At 38.4% G+C, this 22,675-nt stretch overlaps 1 protein-coding gene across 1 annotated transcript in view; it reads right to left on the bottom strand.

Moving 5' to 3' along the window:
• Positions 1 to 15,434, bottom strand: part of LOC150086083 (proteasome adapter and scaffold protein ECM29) — a 367,922-nt gene extending 352,488 nt beyond the window's left edge. The window contains exon 1 of the mRNA XM_090374364.1: positions 15,347 to 15,434. Coding sequence (XP_090230490.1) covers positions 15,347 to 15,371 — 25 coding nt within the window. The 5' untranslated portion in view covers positions 15,372 to 15,434. The remainder of the gene's footprint in view (positions 1 to 15,346) is intronic.
• Positions 15,435 to 22,675: the final 7,241 nt, after the last annotated feature.

Below are 22,675 nucleotides of genomic sequence, written 5' to 3'. Positions count from 1 at the left end.
ATGATTTAGTCAACTTGGTGAACAATTTTCCACCATTACCTTCACAAGTTGTTGAAGGTAGAGTTGAGGACACAGATTGTTCCTCAGAATTGGGTGTTAGGGTGGAGTTGCCCAGATTGGAACCCAGTGATATTCCAGTGGTCACAAACATGATTTCAACTAGGTCTCAGGATTCCCTGGATGCTACAACAGCCAGACTCTGTAAGTACATTAGACCAATCTCAATCATCACAATATCTTGGATCATATACAGACCAGGTTTTTACATTACATTCAATATTTGTTTGAGGTTATTTCTGATGGTGATAGATTGACTAAGACGGTTACGACAGACATTCAAACAACTTGGACAGCAATGGAGCAATTATTGACCAAAGTTATCAGAATGAGCGGCTAAAGGCCAAACTTGAGGAAAGAGAATATCAACTTAGCAAGATACAAGGAACTCCAGCTGGACCTTCAGTGTCTTTGCCAACTACCTTGGCTGCTCCTAATTTATCATACACACAAGCGGCAAAAATCTACACTCCATTACATGTTGCTACACCAAGGACTGGATCAGTGAAGCCTGTGCCAAAGCAACACATTATACTTATTAAGATTCAGGAAGGCAATTCCTTTTCTACCAGTGAAGACGTTAGGCAGGAGGTTAAAACTAAATTGGCGTCGGACATCAAGGATGTAAAAATCAAATACATAAGAAAGATTCAATCTAATGGGATACTTATTGAGACTGCAACTTCACAGGAGCTTGATAAGATAAGAAAGTGTTCAAAATTGCAAGAGTGTGGTCTCAAATCTGAGACACCCAAGAAACTAGGTCCCACAATTGTTATGTATGACATACACAAGGAGGTTAAAATTGAAGATATATTAGATGATTTATTTCACAAAAATCTAAAGGATTATCGATTTACCTCAGAGGACGTACAGGTGCAAGTAAAACCTAGGTTTTCAACACTTCCTAAACCAAATCGGTCAATGGTAAATTGGATATTTAAGATTTCCAGTGATATTAGAAAAGCTTTGCTTTCAACTCAGAGTTTACATAGGGTGGACATCGCACACAGTTAAGGATTATACTATAGTACCACGTTGCTTTAAATGCCTTGGCTACGGCCATTCAGTTAGGACGTGTACTCAATAAGGTCAAACGTGTGGTCACTGTGGTTGTTCAGGTCATAATATTGCAGATTGCCAGAATAAAGACAAACCCCCAGAATGTCCGAACTGTAAGCGGAGAAAAAAGAACTATGCTCATTCATATAAAGATGCTAAATGCCAAGAATATTTAAAGGTGCTGGAGATTATCAGATCTAAAACAAGTTATGAATAATACACCTCCAATCAGTTCCAACACAAGCAGTACAAATTTAAAACAATTAAATTTTCTCCAACTTAACTGTCAACGTGCGATTGCAGTTATGAATGACCTCACCACAACTGTTCTTGATCACTCTATTACAATCTGACCCGGACATTACTGGTACTGGCGGAATACAAGGAGGAGAATTTGGGCAGCTATTGTCATTGCTGACCCTAATTTAACTGTTACCCCGGATTTCAAGTCTTTGCTCTGCACACGCAGTCTGTGCCTGCATTGAAGGCCAGTCCAGGAAGTTTTATCTTATCTCGATTTATTATCAATGTGCCCAACATAATGATTCTATTCAACCATTTGTGAACTATATTGATTCCGCTGTGAGAGCTTTACAGGATCAACCAATATTCCTGTTAATGAATGTAATGCCATTCGGCATTGCAGAATACTCAACAAACAAATGAAGGGGAACTTTTGGAGGAAATAATCATGTCACATCGTTTAAAAATTTTCAACATACGTGGACATCCACCGACTTTTGTTACCACATGTGGGCAATCATTTATAGATGTCTCCTTGGCAACACTATCTTTGGCCCAAAGGATCTCGGATTGGCAGTTTAAAACTGATTGGGTAGCCAGTGACCATAACGTTATCAAGTTTATTATGACAGATGTCGTTTCTCGTTCTAGATAGGATCCTTTTGATGTGCCTCGTTTTCACACTAGGTCTGCAAAGTGGCAGGTCTTTGGCAAGGTAATAAAAGAAATGCTTACTCATGAGCAGATGGGTATTGTGGAATCTCTTCCTTTGGATAATCAAGTTAAATTTATACAGAACACTATTATACAGGCTTGTGAAGCCTCAATGAAATTTAGAAAGTGCAAACCATATCACATTCCATAGTGGTCATCTACATTAACTGATTTAAAACAGCTTACTAGGACTAGGCATGAATTCCAGAGGGCAAAGAGAAATCTATCGCGTACGGTACTTGAATTGACAGTTTTACAAAGTAGATACAAACAAGCAAGACGAAATTATCATAATGAGATTTGCAAACAAAAAAGGACTTCTTGGGAGAGTTTAATTAGCACCCAGGGAAACAGTGATCCCCGGGGACTTATTTACAAGCTTGTGACCAAAAAGATTCCGCCAGAGGAGAATTTCACGTCTGTCACAACTGCAGAAGGTCAAAGTACACTATCTTGGTCTTCTACTATAGATAGAATATTAGATGTAATTATACATCAAGACTCTGATACTAATATGTCAATGGAACAAATTGACATCATACATTTAAATTCTAATTACACAGGATTGACTGAAGAACCTCCATTCTCTCTGGAAGAGGTCGAATGCGCAATAAAATCCATGCACTCAGGTAAATTTCCTGGGTATGATAAAATTGAAGTAAATGTTATGGAATCTGGAAAATTGTATATATATAGGAAAATTGTGTATATATTGTATATATAGTCTGGAAAATTGTACCAGCTTCAATACTAATTTTGTTTAATTCATGCCTACGTAGTGGTGAATTCCCTTAGAGTGTGGAAAAGAACTTTCCTCAAAATCTTGCTTAAGAATCCTAAAAAACCGGCTAAGGATCCATCATCAAATAGGCCTATAGCCCTTCTCCCAGTTCTGGGAAGGGTGCTAGAGAAGGTTGTTGTCAGTAGATTAATTGCAGCATATGACGACAAAGGACTTGCTTCTGAAGACCAGTATGGATTCACCAAAGGACAAGGGACAGCAGATGCTTTAGTTAGACTTTAACTTTTCAGGCTGAAACAGATTACAAGTATTTGCTCGGCCTCTTTGTGGACTTCAAAGGGGCCTCTGACACCCTTTGGTGGCACAGTGCCCTGACGAGGTTCCGGGAGGCCGAAGTGTCCATAAATATATATAAGCTTTTAAAGAGCTATTTTTCTGATGGTACCATTTCTGTCAAATCTGGACTGGAAGAGATCTCTCGCAGAGTTACAAGAGGATGTCCACAGGGGTTAATTCTTGGTCCCTTATGCTGGAATCTGGTTTTTGATTCCTGGTTAAGAGTTTTTCAGCTATTCATATGATTGCATACGCTGACGATCTTACAATATTAATCCAGTGTAATTCTAGGAAAAGCCTTGAAAATTCAGCAAATGCTGTGCCGTTGGAACTCTCCAACTGGTCTTCACAACACATAAATTGCAGGTATCTATTGCAAAAATGTCTCAGAGTTGCTTAAGAGAAAACTTGACCATGGAAGACCTCCAGTTATTAAATATAGGGAACAAGTCATTAAGTACTTATCGAAGACGATACTTAGGCATTTATATTGATGATGCTCTCAGTTTTCTACCACATGTTCAGTATTTAAAGAAAAGGCTAAACTGTTCCTGAACCGAATTAAACAGATAACAAGAAAAGATTGGGGTCTTAGAGGTCAGACCTTACGACTCCACTATAATTGTGTGTTTTTGCCGATAATTTCTTATGGAGCTGGTGCATGGGGATTTAGAGCCAATAAAGTCGCTGTAGTAAAACAACTGTTACAAGCACAGAGGGCTGCCCTCCTGACCATGTCAAGAACTTGCTGAACTACCTCCACCATGGCTCTTCAGGCTTTGCTTGGGAAACTACCTGTCCATTTTGAAGTTCAGTACCACTACCTTAAGTATCACCTAATGAAGAAAATACCATTGACCTATGATGATATCCAATTAGATCTGTGCTCTTTTTTTTTATTTGGTAGTTGTTGGCACATCGGCTTCTGTGGCCATATTGCACCTCCCAAGGTTTTTGCAGTATCTGTGCTCTCATTAAGACTAAGACAAGATTAAGGCAACTTTTTGTTGCAAAATGGCAGCAGGAGTGGTCTTCATCTGTTATCGGTGCAGTCACAAGGGACGTTCTGCCTATAGCAAGGGAAATTAAAAAGGAGGAGTCAATGTGGTTTTAGCCGGGCTTATATGGTATGTTTATATTAACTGGACATGGAAGTATAAACACTAAACTTCACAAACTGGGACTTTCACCAACAACATTTTGTTTGTGTGGCCAGGAAGAAACTGTTAACCATATTCTTCATCAATGTCATTATTATAATGATCTCCGACGTGACCTACTTAGTGTAGTTCCTAACTTAGACTCCAGCAACAATAAAATTCTGGTTGAATCTCAGACAGCTTTTAATGTGTTTGCTTCTCGTGCATTTAAAAGAAGAAATGAAATTAGGTCTTAGTTTTGCTGTTCCTGTGATTTCTTGGATCCTTTATTGGATTAGGAAAGAAATATCTCTCATCTTTGATTGGATTCTATAGTTGCAACTGATTAGTATCATTAAGTGCTACACTTTTCTGGATTTTATAATAGACTTGTTCATGATGTGGAATTGTGTTCAGCAGAATAGGTATTTACTGTACAAGGAATTTTGTTCTACTCATCAAGATACTATTTGGCCTTTAGTGTTTTAGAGTTTTTGGAATTAATATTTCTTTGTGAGTGACATTTCATATTAGAGACATTTCCTAGTAACTCTGTTATTAACTGTCTTGGATGATTATCTTAGATTTTTTGGGCTCTCTTAGAGCTTGTATTTAGGCAAGAACTTTTTAAAACATCATAATTTAGAACCCTGCCTAATGTGATCTCATCTAGAATTTGGACATGTATATTACTTTTGTGTTAACCCTGAAACCTTTTATTTATTGGGCCAGGTTATGGCATTACCCTGGCATTACACCAGATGTATCTGTACATAGTGTATATTCTGCTGTGTTACTGAAGAGGATATTGTATATATTGCACATAGTGTCTTTCTGTGGAGCTTTTCAGAATTCGTGGAATTTGCTTTCACTGTGTTTCTTGTTAGAAGATCAATTATTTCTTCAACAACTGAAGAAGTTCTGCCTACAAGGGGTTAAGCAAAATGTAAATTAAGAAGTTTTGCTGATCCTAGTTCCTAGGATGGGATAGGTTCCCATGGAAAATCCCCCTAGGAACTTCTCTAACTATCCCAGCTAGTTACCATCCTAGGAACTAGTGGGGATGGTTAAAGAAGTTAGTCCACTTCTCCCTACTTTATTCTTGCTTTACTTCTTCTCACTTCTAATTATTGGAGAGTCCCTCTGTTGATTCTCCTCTTTTCTATCCATTTACCTCCCCAGCTCCCAAACTTCTCCCTCTGTATTCCTCCTTTTCCACTTCATTCTTTTTCGGGAACTCTCAGGTCTTATGTCCTGGGCTTGCCTAATAGGAGATAGTTGATCCTGGCCGCCTCCACATGGCGGGGATGGGGAGTGGGATGTAGTGACCAGGTGTTACTGCTTCCCACCTGCTAAGAGCCAGGCACCAGCCGAAAACACAACAGAACACATCATAACACTTACACGCCCAACACACTACATACAAATGGCCGGTTTTGGCATAAGCTTCAACACAAGATTGTTGTTATTGGTTTTTAGGAGCATTAGCAACTAAGGCCATATTGCTCCAAGATATGTGGTGGTCATTCCCTGACCACCTGGCCGGTGGTGACGGGCTCGAACCCCGGTCTAATCAAGAAGCGTGTGCTATGCACTGCTGCTCCTTCCCACCTGGCTACGGAAGCACCTTTCAACACAAGAAGTACAATAAAAGCTCATGGAGGAAACCCTGGGGTCTGCCACAACAACGAATATCCCTGAATATCCCACCTGTTTCTTACTATGGCCGAGTGGGTAAACCATACACTAGCTCCATAAGTGATAACAAGTAGGAACATTGCACGGTGTATGATTGCCAGGGTCTTTCTTTTGAGCCCCCAATCTGCTCAACTGATCCTGGCAATCACACCTGCATAATTTCTCACTTTCCTCACCAAGTAGGTCAAATGGGGATAAAAAATAAATTTTGAATCAAAGACTACTCCAAGATATTTTAGTTCTGTTACTATTTTTATAGTGGTTGTGTTAATTTTGATTTGTGGATGTCTTCTTATGTCCAAATTGCCTTTTAGAAGTATTTGTTTGGTTTTGTCAGACAATATTTTGAGCATATGCATTTGTGCCCATTTTTGCAACTGCAAGAGGGCGGCATTTGATCTTTGCTCTACAACCACTCACGTTACCTTTAACAAGGAAAGTCATGTCATCTGCAAAGGTCAGGCTTTCCACAGGCCCAGATCCAAGGCCAGAAATTCATCCAGAACAATGTTTATGGCGATCATTATGAGGTGAAGTGAGTAATTCGGATTTCAACACAGTACCAACTTGCCCTGTCTGTTGGCCCATTCAAAGGCCTAGAGCTTGAGCAAAATTTAGTAAGAGTTCACATTTGTGCAGATCAATTCCCAACCACACCTTATGGGCCTTTGAATATAGAAAGAATGTATGGTATCTGACAGATAAATGAGCTCTGACATGACTCCTAGGAATTTCACCAACCTGCAAGGAATTTATGGCCAAGTAGCTGCAATCATAGTAAAGAGGAGCAGTCTTCATTAGTCGCACTCTTCCTTTAAAAACTAAACATTATTAAAAAAATGTAAAAATTAAATGTAGTGTAATCAAATAACGAATTACTAAATTTAGCACTACTGTACACACAAAGGAATTATCTCACATTGAAGGAGTGTTAACAGCCACCCAAATACAAGCAAAAAATTAAAAAATCAATTCAAACCGCCAAATGAAAAAATAAATTTAAAAATTCGGAACAGACAAACAAGAATAAATGCTCACCACGGAAGCACAGTGGCATAGTATTATGTAAAAAATATGCCACAGTTGCTGCCTGAAACATGTAAGGAAACTCAACAGATAACTATAAATGCACACTCTCACTTAAGAAAAATAATACAAAAAGATAGGACTGTCAAACTCAAAAGTGGTTTCAGCCACGCAAATGGTTTTTTGGGGGGTTGGGGAAGGAGTCACATTAGTTTACCACACCATACCAGTAGCATTACTGAGAAAAATATATTGTGTATGTGTGTATCTTTTTTTTTTCATAAAAAATATGCACAATGGTCATGATAACAAAACCACTAGGTAGCAGTGATCACAGTGTACTGATGTGGGATTTACTCAACGATGTACCTACCATCAATGGTAAAGGGAAGGGTTTTTGGTTTTTGCTTTCGTAAAGGTGACAACTGTACAGTGGTCTCAGACAGTTTTTTAATTCTATACAGTGGGACAAACAGATGTGTTACCAACAGCAAATTCTAAAGCGGATGTATTCAAGAAATTAATCTTGGAAGATACTAGGCTTTTCATACCAACTAAGAAATACTGTTCAAGGTTTAGACCTAAATGGATGTCAGATGAACTAAGGACTCATGGCAGAGAAGAAAAATGCATGGGATGCATAAAATTATCAGGTGACACAGAAGTCTATGGTAGATATAAACTAGGCTAATCCAGTCACAAAGGAGGTTAAGCAAGTAAAGGCAGATTACAAGAAATTTTTGCCAGAGGATGCAAAGAAAAACAGTAAGGACTTCTTTACTTATGTAAACTCTAGAAGGAAGGGGGATGAATCAGATTGGTCCACTTGATATCAATGGTTCAATTGTTGATGATTCTGCTCAGGTAGCTGGCAAACTGAATAAGTACTTTGCATCTACATTCACACATGAGCAATTCTTTAGGGAAATGGAAGCCAGAAGCATATCAAACTCTAACAGGGAATTGAATGATTTTGTAATAACTGAGAGCAAAGAGGAGGAGAAATTGTTGAAGTTAAACATAAGAAAGTAATCAGGGGTGGATGGGATCTATCCAATTATATTAAAGGAGGCAGCAAAGAAAATAAGCAGGCCCTTAGCCATGATTACAAGGGCATCCTTGGAAGCAGGTGGGGTCCCCACTGCCTGGAGATGTGAAAATATATCCTCAGTTCACAAAGGTGACAGGTAATTACAGACATGTTAGTTTAACTTCTGTTAGAAGAAAAATAATGGAATCGCTGGTTAAAGAGGTACTGCAAGATCATCTAGACAAGACTACAGTTATAGTTCACACACAGCACGGGTTTATTAAGAGGGAGTCTTGTCTCACCAGTTTGGTTGGATACTACAATGTGGTCACAAAGGAACTGGATGCAAAAAATAATTTTGATATTATATACTTGGATTTCAGGAAAGCGTTTGATACTGTTGTACATGGAAGATTGCTGCACAAATTGGGTCAGTGTGGCATTGGAGACAAATTGCTGCTATGGATAAAGGGATGGTTGAGTGGGAGACAGCAGAGAGTGGTAATTAATGGAAACTGCTCTTCGTGGACTAATGTTATTCATGGTGTCCCCCAGGAGTCCGTGTTGGGCCCATTGTTTTCTGTATTTATCAGTCATATTGATCAAGGTATATCAGACTTAATGTCCAAGTTCGCAGACGATACAAGGGTTGGTAGAGTTGTTAATCACAGTAAGGATGGTAAGCTACTGCAACAGGATCTTGAAAAGTTGAGCAGATGGGCTGAGAGGTGGCAACTGAAGTTAAACATTGACAAATGCGAAGTGCTGCATATGGATAGCAGCAACCCCAGAGTAGCATACCAACTGTGCGGTACTACACTCAGGGTAGTGGAGCATGAAAATTACCTGGGGATATTTCTGCAGTCAGATTTAAAGTTTTCTGAGTAGTGCAGACAGTTTGCAAGAGTAGCTCATGGGGTCTTGTAAATGATATATAGGAATTTTGCTAGCAGGGATAAGGAGGTGATTATCCACTAGAATTAGGCAATGGTCAGGCCACACGGTGAGTACTGCATTCAGATTGGGAGGCGTCATTTTAGGAGAGATGTAGAGCTGCTGGAATGAGTACAGAGAAGGGCAATAAGATTAGTGAGTGGAACTAAGGGTTGCTGTTACCAAGAAAGGTTTTTTTTATGTAAACCCCAAACACGAGACGTATTAGAACCTATAGTACTCAGTACCGTGCTTGGGTTGGAGGTTGAGAAGACGAAAGAAGACATTTGTTGACATTGGACTTGAATTCTGTAGACTGTAATTTTCAGGAAATACGTATGATGGAAGGTTGGTCCAAGAAACGGCAGTTGAATAAATAAACGAGGAAGATGTAAAGTTTGTTCTGTGAGTTTGAAGTTGGATAGTAAATGGATGTTGGCTGGTCCCTGCACGTGGTCGGACTGTTTTGAAAGAGAAAGTGGGAATTATAGAAGCCAATTCAGAAGAACAGCCCATGGAAGTATCTGTAGAAGAGGCATGCAGCAGAAACAGTATATCTAAGAGACAGCGAGTGAAGAGACTCTGTCACAGACGAATCATTAATTAACCTAACAGCCGTCATCTGAATAGAATCAAGATGCCTGAGAGAGGTTTTGGGGGGCACCACCCCAGATGTGGGAACGATATTCCATGGTAGGGCAGATTTGCGATTTATACAGCGTGAGCAGCTGTTTGGAAGAAAAGTAACGCCGAGAGCAAAAGAGAAAACCAAGTTTTTTAGATGCAGAGGAAGCAATATTTGTAATGTGCTTGTGCCAAGAGAGATTAGAAGTCAGGGTAATCCCAAAAAGAGATATATCATTTTGCCTAGAAATCGGAGTGTCATCAAAGATAAGCATAGGAGCAGAAGAATCCTTTTTGTGAGATATAAGACAAGACTCAGTTTTAGAATGGTTGAAATCAACTAAGTTGTCTTTGCCCCACTGGAGAATTAGCTGAAGATCGGAATTTAAGGAATTGGTAGCAGATTTTCGAGAAGTTGAAGCTGATTGAGCAGGGCAAGGTTTCTCAAAATGGAAAGTAATGTGCTATCATCGGCAAAACTATGGATAGGATTTCCAGTCAATGGAAGAAGGTCATTAAAATACAAGAGGAAAAGAGTGGGGGAAAGAAGTGAACCTTGTGGGACAACAGCATTAGTTGAGAAGTTAGAAGACAGAAAGCCATCTACCATCACCCTCAGTAAGCGATCAGAGAGAAAACTGGATAACCAATTACAAAAAACAGTTGGCAAACAATAAGATGGAAGCTTCTTTAGAAGACCTTTATGCAAAACACGATCGAATGTCTTTGAGATGTCAAGAGCAACTACTTGTGTTTCACCAAACCTTTCCATTGAATTAGTCCATAAATGGGTAACATAAGCCAGAATATCACCAGTGGATCGCTAGCATGGATTCTATCCACTGACAGAATCCATACTAGCAATTGTTGATCAGACAGAAGGTTTCTAGGTAGTTTAAGAGTTGACGGTTAATTGATTTCTCCATTACTTTAGATAGAGTAGAAATAATTGCAATGGGACGATAATTGGATGGCAGGGGTTTGTCACCCTTTTTAAGAACTGGCTGGATAGGAGCAAATTTCCAAGCTGAAAGAAAAACAATTTTGGAATAAGAAAGTGAAAAAAGGCGGCAAACAATAGGAGTAAGTTCAGAAACACAGGCTTTGAGAACAAGTGGAGAAATACCATCGGGACCTGGAGCTTTCTTAGCATCAAGATTTGTCAAAATCCTTCTGACATCCTTTTGACGGAAGACCACAGGAGGCATTGAATGGAGTGTTTTGGGAACAGTGGAAGGTGTTTTACCAAGATGATTAATACACGAGTTGGAAGAAAAATGGGATACTAGCAGGTCAGCTTTATCCTTGGCTGAAGTGACAACAGAACCATCTGGTTTGGACAGAAGTGGGAGCAGAGATGGGCAAAAGTTGGGGCCAATAGCTTTGGCAAGAGACCAGAATGCTCGGCTACCATTAGGGCAAGAAGCAAGTTTTCTACTCTTAGCCTGTTCAAACTCTAGTTTGGACTGATTAATAACTGCTTTACAATTGTTGCGAGCTTTGGTGTACGCAGAAAATGAAACTGAAGAATTGTAAACAAGCCAATTACGATATGCAACATTCTTATCTTGAACAGCTTTAGCACATTTATTGGAAAACCAAGGTTTAGATAAAGGACGAGATTTTAAAGTGGAGAGTGGGATAAAGGATTCCATTCCTGCAAGAATAATTTCACTGACACAATCTGAGCAAACGTTGACATCAGAAGCTTTTAAACAGTAATCCAACCAAGGAAAAGAAGAAAAGAAATCTTGCGGGTCATCCCATTTTGCATTCTTGTAATGCCAAACAACACGAGGTTGGGAATAGCCATGAGATAAAGGCTCCATTGGAGAAGAGACAATCACCAAGTTGTGATCTGAGGAGCCTAAAGGACCTCTCACTTTGACCGAGTACTTAGAAGGGTTGTTTGGAAGAAAAAGATCAAGCGTGCTGGCTGTATGGTTGGGATTGTCCGGTATTCTTGTAGGTAAATAAACAATCTGTGCAAGGTCATTAGTAATTGCAAAAGCCTCAGCATCTCGACCAGCTGGTTCGGTGTGACTAGAAAACGGAAGCCAGCTGGAGTTGTGAACATTAAAATCACCAAGGAAAATTACCTCACTGTTAGGAAAGTTGGACGGGAGAGAGTCAAGTTGCAAAGAAAGGAAGTCAAAGAGCTCCGAGTGATTAGTGGAATTGGGAGAACAGTAGAGACAACAGATGAATTTGACACAATGAGGTAGAGAGATTTTAAGCCAGAAAAGATCAAAGAGAGGAGATTCCAAATTGCCAAGTCTCTGACAGGGAATATCAGAACAGACATATGCACAAGTACCACCTTTGAAGCGAAAGGAATCGTACAGTAAATAATTTGAGCATCTGAGATGAGCAGTAGTTGAATCAAAGGATAACTGAGAATCTGTCAGAAAAAGTACATGGGGTTTGGCAGACTGCAAGTGGAAATGGACATCGGTGAGGTTAGAATTGAGACCACATATATTTGTGAAATGAATTAGGAAGTGTTTGAGAGGTTTAGATCTTCTCGCAGATAAGCTTACCCTAATAGTTTGACAATTCATGGTGTATTCAATAGTAAGAATAGGTGGCGGGGGGCATGCTGTATGAAATAATGAACTTTTTGGATATGGCATACATGTGGTAAGAATATACCCAGATCCTTGACATAACATGGCCTCAACAAAGTCCCCCCCCCCTTGCATACACACTACTCTGACTCCCTCCAGTCACTATCTGGCAGAGTAGAGGTAGCAAGATTATACACTAGCTGATCCGGAAGCCTCCTAGAGAGTTACCAATAGGTTCAGGCCGGTGTACTAACTAGCGGCCAGCCTGCGAACACCGTTTTAGAGATGTACCCTCGAAATGTAAGGAATATTAGATCTCACCAAGATGTTCATCATAACCTCAAAAGTCATCAATCGTGCTGCATGATGGAAGAGGTAGGGAAGGGTTAACCGGAACTTAGCTCTAGAGACTAAACATGGGTTTCACCACTTCAAGCCTCCAATAAGCAAAGTGGTGGTATTGCACCGGTTGATGAGAGAGAGTCTGAAGACTAGGCACCTGCAAGGTGATCTGAATGACATGTATATATGGCATTGAATAGTTTGAGCAAGCTCAACACTGATAGGATTCTTCCTCTTGCTCAATTCTGCACCTGAGGGTGGGCATACATTCAAATTGAGAAAAGACACTTGTAGATTAGATATATGGAAATTTGCCTTTAGCCAGCAGGTGGTTAATTGCTGGAACAAACTTCCATATGTTTTTATAAAAGGTAGAATCATGTGAAAATCCCATCACTTTTGATGAAAATTTATTCTAATGTAGAACTACCATTAAAATGGAAACCCCTATGCTAAATAACTATTTAAAAAATAACCAAATGTATGTAAAAAAAGAAAAAAGAGCAGTTGCAAATAAAAGAATATAATGTGGTCAAAAGAATTAATTTATATTGTAATTATCATCTTGTAATCACCTTAACAAAAATTATGGTAACATCCATGTTCAGAAGTCTTAATTTTTCTCTACATTTTTGAAGTAATTTTTTCCTAATCTAACATTACCAACTTGCAAGCCATTAATTCTATACATAGGATACTACTTCCAGTCCCCAATACTACAATTTTTTTCCAATTTATCTATAATTGTATATAACATAAACAGCATTGGTGCACCCAGGCTCCAACTGAAAAGGGTCTCAAATCAAAACAAAGGGAGCCTCCCCTGAGTACCCAAAAAAGGACTGAATAGCTTCAACCTTAATTCAGTCTCTGAATGAACATGTAATTCAAGTATATGCTACACAGTAATTACATAAACTTCCAGTCTCTCTAAGCATTCTAATATATTATTGTTGAAAATAGGTTGTACGCCTGGACAGGTCCAAAATTTTCACTTGACAAGTATTTATTATAGAGACATTAATTCATTATATTTTTCACTTTAAATCAGTGGTGTAACTATATAAAATTTGTTTTAATAAAAATAAATAAATAAATAATTAATGGCTCCTTGTATGCATCTTAGGAAGCAAGAAGCAAAATTAATTTTAATTAAACTTGAGAGACATTACACAGAAATACACAATAAGAAAGTTTAATGAAAGACACTTTACTAGATGAAATATTTAATTAGTTTATTGGAATAAAAAGAACACATTGATACAATTAAACACATACAATCCCAATTATTATATAAAATTTGCTGTTTCTAATTTCTACGTTGGAATCAGTCTTTGCACTAGGATTTTAGGTTTAGGAGAAATCTATAACTTGGTCAACTGAAAATTTTTTCAGCAGCTAGAGTTCTACAGTGGTAGTTTTGTATTTCTGATAATGAGGTTAGACTTTACCTAAACCCAAATCCAAGCCCAAAAAAAGTATTTCAATATAGATCAAAACAAAGTCAATTTTATTTAACTATTTGGACCTCACTGTATCAATCTGTCCTTTTCATACTAATAAACTAATTAAATATGGTAATGTGTATACTTATTAAAAATAATATTTATAGTCATGCCTCTTCATTTGCCTCCATTTAAAAGGTCTCTTTTGTAGTACATTTACCAATAATGGAGCAAGTATGGCTCCATTATTTTATATTTGTAATATATAATTTACATGAACTTTTTCCTTATTTTTTTGTCAGGTGACTGACAGTTCAGTCCAGGATACTTGCTGTGCTGCATCACAAGTACACAGACATTTTGTAAACTGCTAATGGCTACATATTATATATTCAAGCAGGTATATATTTATGAACATCAGAAGGGAAGTCAGGGAAGAGTACTTGCCCCTCCAATTTTAGACAATTTTTACACTGCTTTGAATATTTAGCTATGGTTTCTTATAAATTCAAGCAGAAATATTTTCTGAAATGGATGGGTAAGTGAAGTACCAAACCCAGAGTGTCAAGATAATATGTCAATCTGGCCACTAGTCTTTGGCTCATGACTAAAAACAGGATGGGTGGAAACTCCATTGTTTTCATGAGCATCAACTCACCAGATCTCTGCAAATCTGAGTAGTGCGGAGCGAACTTTTTCCTAAAATCAGTACTCGCTATGCAAGTGGATTTACGTGTAACTACATAACTTTTTAACACCGATTCGCTTCTTTACACACCTAATTTATTTTCTGTCAAACAACTGGGCTAGGCCAAATCCTACTATCATCACCTTAAACTTTACTAGTTCTTGATGCTGAACACGTTCACTGGAGATACTAACTTTGCTTTGTAATGTATTGATTAAGTCCATTTATTGTATTATAATAATTTATATTCTGTGTATGCTAAATATTTAATGCATGATATGTACCGTTGGTGAATATATCACGACGTTATGCAACCCACACACTTCGCCCGGTAATTTTGGGCGAATTTCGCAGTTCCAGTATTATACACTATCATGAAAATATGCAGTAGTCTATTATTGCAATAAATTGAAAAATTTATTTGGCTATAGACATAAAAACTGAGCGCTACTAGAGTGAAAAAATGTTAATAACACCACATTATTTCTTGTTGCTTGAACCTGCATGGGATACAAACCAATAAACATTTTCTTAGAAAATATCAAGATCAAATGAACCAACAGGAAAAAACAACTAAATTTTAATCTTATTTTCGTAGGTCAGTCAATAAATGTGAGAGGAAACAAGATTTAAGCACAAATCTTAAGCAAAGCTACATGTATAACAGCTGATGCAACTCAGGTAAACAAATAAAACATACCCATTTCATCCTGAGCAGCCATCATATATCTGACTTTAATAAAATAAAAAAAAGCCGGAACTACCCTACGTATTAACCACGTGATCCAAATTTGTAAATACAACTCATTAAAAATAAAATAAAAGCAACTGTCACTCGCTTTCCTTTGTAAATTTGTAGGCTTGAAGAATTTTTTCTTAATAAAACTGAAGATAGCATTGACGCAACGGGAAACTATAGCAAACAGACCCGACAAGATGACAGTGACGTTGCGACGTTAAATGGCACGAAGAGAAGGCTGTTTTCACTCCTTATTTTATTTCAAAGTAGAAATTTTATATCAAAATTTAAGTTTCAAACAGCTGCACCTACATCAGTCTTCCCCTACAAATCCCAATCATCACGATGCCCCTGGGCCATATTCTAGAATATGTCCCAGAATTTTCAAAAATGTTTATGAAACACTCTGTGTATGTAAGGCTTCAACAAGAATCTGGATTACATGGGTGAAAATTGACAATTGAGATGCAATGTTTAGAGCAGAAACCTCGACATTGAATAGGCTAGTGGAAAACAAATTGCTCTCCACAGGAATGGATTTTTGGAGACGCTCAGCAGGAACTTCTAGAAGAGACAGAAACCTGGTATTGACACCAACAAAGAAAAGCATCTAACATGGTATGGACAGGTAAAACGGATACAAGAAAAGAGATATCCAAAGACTATCCTGGAATGGATACCTCCTGGAAGAAGGAAGAGGAAGACCTAGGAGGATATGGATGAATGGAGCACGGGAGTGTATGACAGCTGAAGGCTTAACCGACCAAGACACCCTGAACTGCACTTTATGGCGGGAAAAAATTCCCAACAAGAAATAACTTGTAGGCTCAGGAAACCCATTTTAAATGGAAACACTCCTCTTGAAGAAGATGCAATGCTGATAAATGTAGGTAACTCCAGTAGTCCTGAATAAATATTCCATTTGATTTGCGTAATCCAAATTCATGACAACAGACAATGAAAAACCTACAGTTCAACATGAGGTTCTCTGAGAAGTATACACAAGCAGCTGTGATAACTCATGGATTTCAGTGATATACTGACACATAGCTAATATGAATAAAGAGGTCATCATTCCAGTGTATAAATCAACCATAAACACTGCGTACAGGGTTGGAAACCCCATTTTAGGAAGGTTGTTGATTTATTGTGAATAAATCGAGTAACAATCGAGTAACAAATAAATCGAGTAATATCGAGTAACAAATTACATGGAGGCATATAAGGCTGTTCTTATGAAGAGGGCCTTCGGTGGGTGAACTGAACGCCATTATTTTAAAGCCAGCTTTAAAATAGTTGAGTAAACTAAATGACGATGGCACCTTTACAGTTTCTCAGAAAGCGCCCGCGCCCGCGCACACACACACACACACTTGTAAACATAAATTTAAATTAAAGAAACATGGTTTCAGAGTGGATGCGAAAATGAAGAGGATAATTTTGAATTTTGGCCGATTTGTATTTGTAGCCAAAACTGTGGCTTGCGCACCGCATGCGGCTCTTTGACGCTTGAATTCGGCTCTCCGGGAAATATCAAATGAAAAAAAAAAAAAAAAACATGTCTTATAAAAACACACTGTCTTAAAAAGTCTAAGTGTGGGCAACGTTGGGGCTCAGTAGGGGTCCAGCGGCTAAATGACCAGATGAACAACGGTATACGACAGTACACATGTACAATATCCATACACTTTAAATCTCTGGCCTCAATAGTGTTCTGTTTCACATGACAATGTATACTACGCGGAGATGGGAGAAAACCCCTGGTGCCGTTTGACATTTAACACTTCACACTTGTCTTAAAATGTCTGCGCGTGTAGCACAGTTGTATCGTCACCGTCCACCCCACACCGGGTGAAAAAGCCTCTGTTCGCATCCCGTTCATGACGCGAGGACCTTTAATGGTATTTTTTCACTCCATGGCTGAGTTAGCCGGTTTCAGGAGTAGGTGACAGTTTTTTCATCCTGCAAACAGGTAAACCCACCAGAGAACACACGCAATTTACAGACAAAATAAATATATGGGTAGATGTAATCATTTATGGGGGATCCTAACATCATTATTTGTTTGTCTTAAAATAATATTAATAAGGGGTTAAAAATCGCGCATAGCAACAGAATGTCTAATGATTCTAACACCAGTTGGTATTTTTTAAAGAAATTCGCACAATTTCTAATGTTATTCATTTTATACAAATAGATAAGTGCAGAGGCATTTCCAGATAGGGCTATAGTGCCCCTTATTCCCTTGTACAAGGAAAAGGTCAGGCCACACCTTGAGTACTATATACAGGTCTGGAGGAGGCCCTCATTTCAAAAAGAAGGATGTAGAGCTGCTGAAACGAGTACAGGGAAGGGCAACAAGATTAGTGAATGGAACAAAGGGTTGCTCTTATGATGAAAGGCTTAAGTTTTGCTAATTACAATGTCTGGAACTAGGCACTGGCGAGGTGATCTGATAAAGGTGCATAAAGCCTTGAATGGTTTCAGCATGCTCAATGCACATATGGTTCTTCCCCTTGCTCAGAATAATCACCTGAGAGGGCATAAATTCAAATTGAAGAAAGATAGATGTAGGATAGGTGTGCGGAAATTTGCCTTTAGCCAGCGGGTCGTTGGTTCGTGGAACAGACTTCCATCCCTTGTTGTGGAAGTTGATAGCCTAAATAAATTTAAGGATCAGCTGGACAGGTATTTCGAACGAACGGAGGGGTGAAGTGGAAGGGTTTTTTTTTTTTTGGTTTTTTTTGGCTGATGCTGCATAAGCCTGCTTTCTTGCATCATATGCCTCTAATAATTCTAATGCTAATGCTCACTCAATTTTGCTTCATACAGGTTTCCTCCCAACATTCTGTCCTTCAGCTCAAAATGTTTTGTTGCGAGATTCATAAAGTAATTCATGAAAGTAATTTTGATTATTTAATTGCTTTACAGGAACCCTGGGCTAGTGAGATATCTCACTGGGCTAGTGAGATATCTACTTATTAAGGGTAAGTTGCTACAATGGATAAAAGGATGGTTAAGTGGGAGAAGACAGAGGGTGGTAATCAATGGGTGCTGCTCTTGGTGGACTAATGTTATTAGTGGAGTCCCACAGGGTTCGGTGTTGGGTCCACTGTTGTTTTGTATATTTATCAATGATATTGATGAAAGTATATCAGGCTTAATGTCGAAGTTTGCAGATGATACAAATGTTGGCAGGGTTGTTAATGACAGTAATGGCAGTGTGCCACTGCAACAGGATCTAGATAATTTGGGCAGATGGGCTAAGAAGTGGCAACTGAAGTTTAACCTTGACAAATGCAAAGTACTGCATATGTGTACAAGTAACCCCAGAGAAACGTACCAACTGTGTGGTACTACACTTAAGGTGGTAGAAAATGAAAAAGACCTGGGAGTAATTGTGCAGTCAGATATGAAGTTTTCTGAGCAATGCAGACAGGCTGCCAGGGCAGGTCATGGGGTTTTGTTAATGATATATAGGAATTTTGCTAGCAGGGAAAAGGAGGTGATTATCCCTTGGTATAAGGCAATGGTCAGGCCACGCCTTGAGTACTGCGTACAGGTCTGGAGGCCTCATTTTAGGAAGGATGTAGATTTACTTGAGCGTGTACAGAGAAGGGCAAAAAGATTGGTGAGGGGAATGAAGGGATCCTCTTACCAAGAGAGGCTTAAATTCTGCAAATTGCAGTGGCTGGAGACTAGGCACCTGCGCGGTGAGCTGATTGAGGTATATAAGACCTTGAATGGGTTCAGCACGCTGAATTCTGATGGGATCTTTCCACTTGTTCAGATTACGAACCTAAGGGGGCATGAATTAAAATTAAGAAAAGACAGATGTAGAATAGATGTGTGGAAATTTGCCTTTAGCCAGTGGGTGGTTAATTGCTGGAACAAACTTCCATCTGTCGTTGGAAGAGTTAGCATGTGTATGAGCTTATGCAGCATGTGATGCTGCATAAGCTCATACACATGCTTTCTTGCATCACATGCCACTATTACTACTACTACTACTTAATCTCTGCGAGGAGCGTCTTGATCATATTAAAACAGCATTTATAATCGTTAATAATAACTCAAATTCTCCAGCTTTTCAAATTAGTGTGCTGCATGAATTTCATTTCCTGTTCTGCTGATAACTCCTTTTTGGTTTCTCTTTAATGCCCTCATCTATCAGATACAATGCAATATCTGAATTATGTGAACAGTGTCATCCCCATCGTTGGAACTGTGAAGGTAAAACCGCGGCCACACTTGTAACAGTAGCTCGTAACGTAACCTTCTCGCGTAACTTCAACGCGTTGGTGTGGATTGGATCCTGTGACTCCAATGCGAACATCAGAGCGTATCAAAGGATATTACAGAGTTACGGGCATGCCTTGACGTGCACCGACGAGTGTCTTGTTTTGCCAGTTCAGTACGTTCAGTACAGTGCAATGGAGTGGACCGAGAAGAGCGCTCTTCAGTTAATTGAACTGTTTCAACAAAAACATTGTTATAGACTGCAAAACACCCCCAGCATTTTAAAGAAATTCGATTCAATGATGATTTCAAAGAAATAGCTTGAAAAATGAAAGGCTGAAGTAGAATCTGCTCTGGCTAATATAAAGAATTCTAGCTATCCTGGACTCAATTTACTTGAGGGTGTATTTATTAAAATATTCCTCCAACTCCAACCCTTAGTTCTGTGAGATTTTTTAGACTATTCTTCTTATTAAGGTATTAAAAAAGAAACCTTATTAATGCCATAATAAGAGGAATTTCACTATTATCCAGGAAATGGCAATTTTGAAGGTTGTTCCTGTACCCGCAAAAAAATTTATTTCGTGACAATTTACCTCTGGAAAATTTCTACTGGACAATCTTTTAAACCCATTACCCTTTTTAATCTAGTCAGACCCTTGAGAGGTCAATGACTTCAACGATCATTGATCTTTTTCTGATTAAACTCTAATTTCTAATGAAAAATACAGCTTTCGGTCTTTAAGTTGAACTGAAGAGATTCTAGTTGAATTGTCTTCCAGGTGTCATTGTATACATCTGATCATCGCTTGGTAATTTAAGTAGTTATTATTAGCCCCTTCGGCTTGTTATTTTGGTTCAATCAGTTTGCTTGCTTCCGTATTGCTGGTTGATCATATTCTTTGTATAATCTTTCAAAAGTTATTAAACAACCATATTGTTTGAGTACTTTCTGGCTTCACCTCTGTTAGATGTATTGTGTTTAGATGCTTCTGTTTCTGGTACCTTGTTTTGCAATAAACTTTAAATTTTTTCCAAAATTCTTCCAACGTATCCAATGCTGTTGATCTAACCCTTCCGGTTCATGGACCCTTACGCTGTTCTCTTAAGGTCTCTGCTCGTTTCGTTGATGATAAACAAATAAAGCGAGTCACTCGACTGAGTGATTTTTTTTTTGTTTACTGTCAACAAGCCGTCCATTTTTTCAACTAAGACAACAATGATGCTTCTAAAGGGATCGTTTGTGATTTGTCGCCCGCCTACTATAAAGTTAACCCCAGGGGCTCACACCTGGAGAACATGGGCTTGGCACATCCAGGATCCTGAGCTGAATATCATCATTCTTCTCTCTCTCTCTCTAATAATAATTACAGAATAAATCTCTGACTTCAACTGAAATCAATGACTTCAACGATCATTGATCTTTTTCTGATTAAACTCTAATTTCTAATGAAAAATACAGCTTTCGGTCTTTAAGTTGAACTGAAGAGATTCTAGTTGAATTGTCTTCTAGGTGTCATTGTATACATCTGATCATCGCTTGGTAATTTAAGTAGTTATTATTAGCCCCTTCGGCTTGTTATTTTGGTTCAATCAGTTTGCTTGCTTCCGTATTGCTGGTTGATCATATTCTTTGTATAATCTTTCAAAAGTTATTAAACAACCATATTGTTTGAGTACTTTCTGGCTTCACCTCTGTTAGATGTATTGTGTTTAGATGCTTCTGTTTCTGGTACCTTGTTTTGCAATAAACTTTAAATTTTTTCCAAAATTCTTCCAACGTATCCAATGCTGTTGATCTAACCCTTCCGGTTCATGGACCCTTACGCTGTTCTCTTAAGGTCTCTGCTCGTTTCGTTGATGATAAACAAATAAAGCGAGTCACTCGACTGAGTGATTTTTTTTTTGTTTACTGTCAACAAGCCGTCCATTTTTTCAACTAAGACAACAATGATGCTTCTAAAGGGATCGTTTGTGATTTGTCGCCCGCCTACTATAAAGTTAACCCCAGGGGCTCACACCTGGAGAACATGGGCTTGGCACATCCAGGATCCTGAGCTGAATATCATCATTCTTCTCTCTCTCTCTCTAATAATAATTACAGAATAAATCTCTGTCTTAACTGTCTCCTTTCATGAATTTGTGGGTCTAATTATTGATGCAAAAATTTCTTTCTCCAAACATTTAGGGCATCTTTAGGCTGACTTTGGTCAAAAGATAACCAAAATGTTTACAACATCCTTTTACCGAATTTATGCCCATACTTTCTTATTCCTATCTGTCTAAGCAGTTCCTGGGACTGAAACACCGCACTTTGCAATTACTTTCTATCAGTTTTCTATCGGTTTGTACCTATAGCCCTGATGTCTGGTTTTGGCATATCAATAAAGTTATTATGTAGGTCAAAGTTCATCGTCATATACTTATAGTTATATGTCGGTCCAACTGGACTGTGTCTTTACCTATCTTGCAAGTTCTTAATGTTTGTCTTTCACTATATTTCTTCATTCTTTTTTAAGCTCTCTGGGTTTACATCTGATGTAGCATTTCTGTTAATTTTTTGGAGGTCAGTATTAATGCATTTTCTTATCCAAAGTATTTGAACAGAATCATTTAGAAGCCTACTCATAAATGGTTCGGTTCAAATTTTTACTCTCTGTACCTTTCGTCTGTCCACGGTTCCCTTAATGTAAAATTGGCTAGCTTCAACCTTGTACAGTCATCACTAGGCTTTTATGGTGGCCTCCCTGGATGCTAAGAATGTGTCATATTTACCAAGATATTTGTGTCACTCTTGTCTTCATTGGTGCTACTCCTGGAATTGAAATATGCTCCTTAAGGTCCAATGGAGACGCCCATCTAGTTTAGTACTTCACCTATTAAGTGTTTGAGCCTTGTAATTATCTCCTAACTACGCCTTCCGCCACCTACTTAAGGAGTCACTGCTGGTCAGCTTGCGATTTTCTTCTAATTTTATCTTTTACCTGTTCGGTTTTTTTTTTTTTTTTTTTGTTTCAGTCTTTTTGTGTTTGTCTGCTGGCACTGGATTTT

Source organism: Mastigoproctus giganteus, chromosome 5 (assembly GCF_048544385.1).
Source record: "Mastigoproctus giganteus isolate SK-2022 chromosome 5, ASM4854438v1, whole genome shotgun sequence".
NCBI lineage: Eukaryota > Metazoa > Arthropoda > Arachnida > Uropygi > Thelyphonidae > Mastigoproctus > Mastigoproctus giganteus.
The sequence above is the reverse complement of the archived record's forward strand: the minus strand, read 5'-3'. Positions and strand labels throughout refer to the sequence as shown.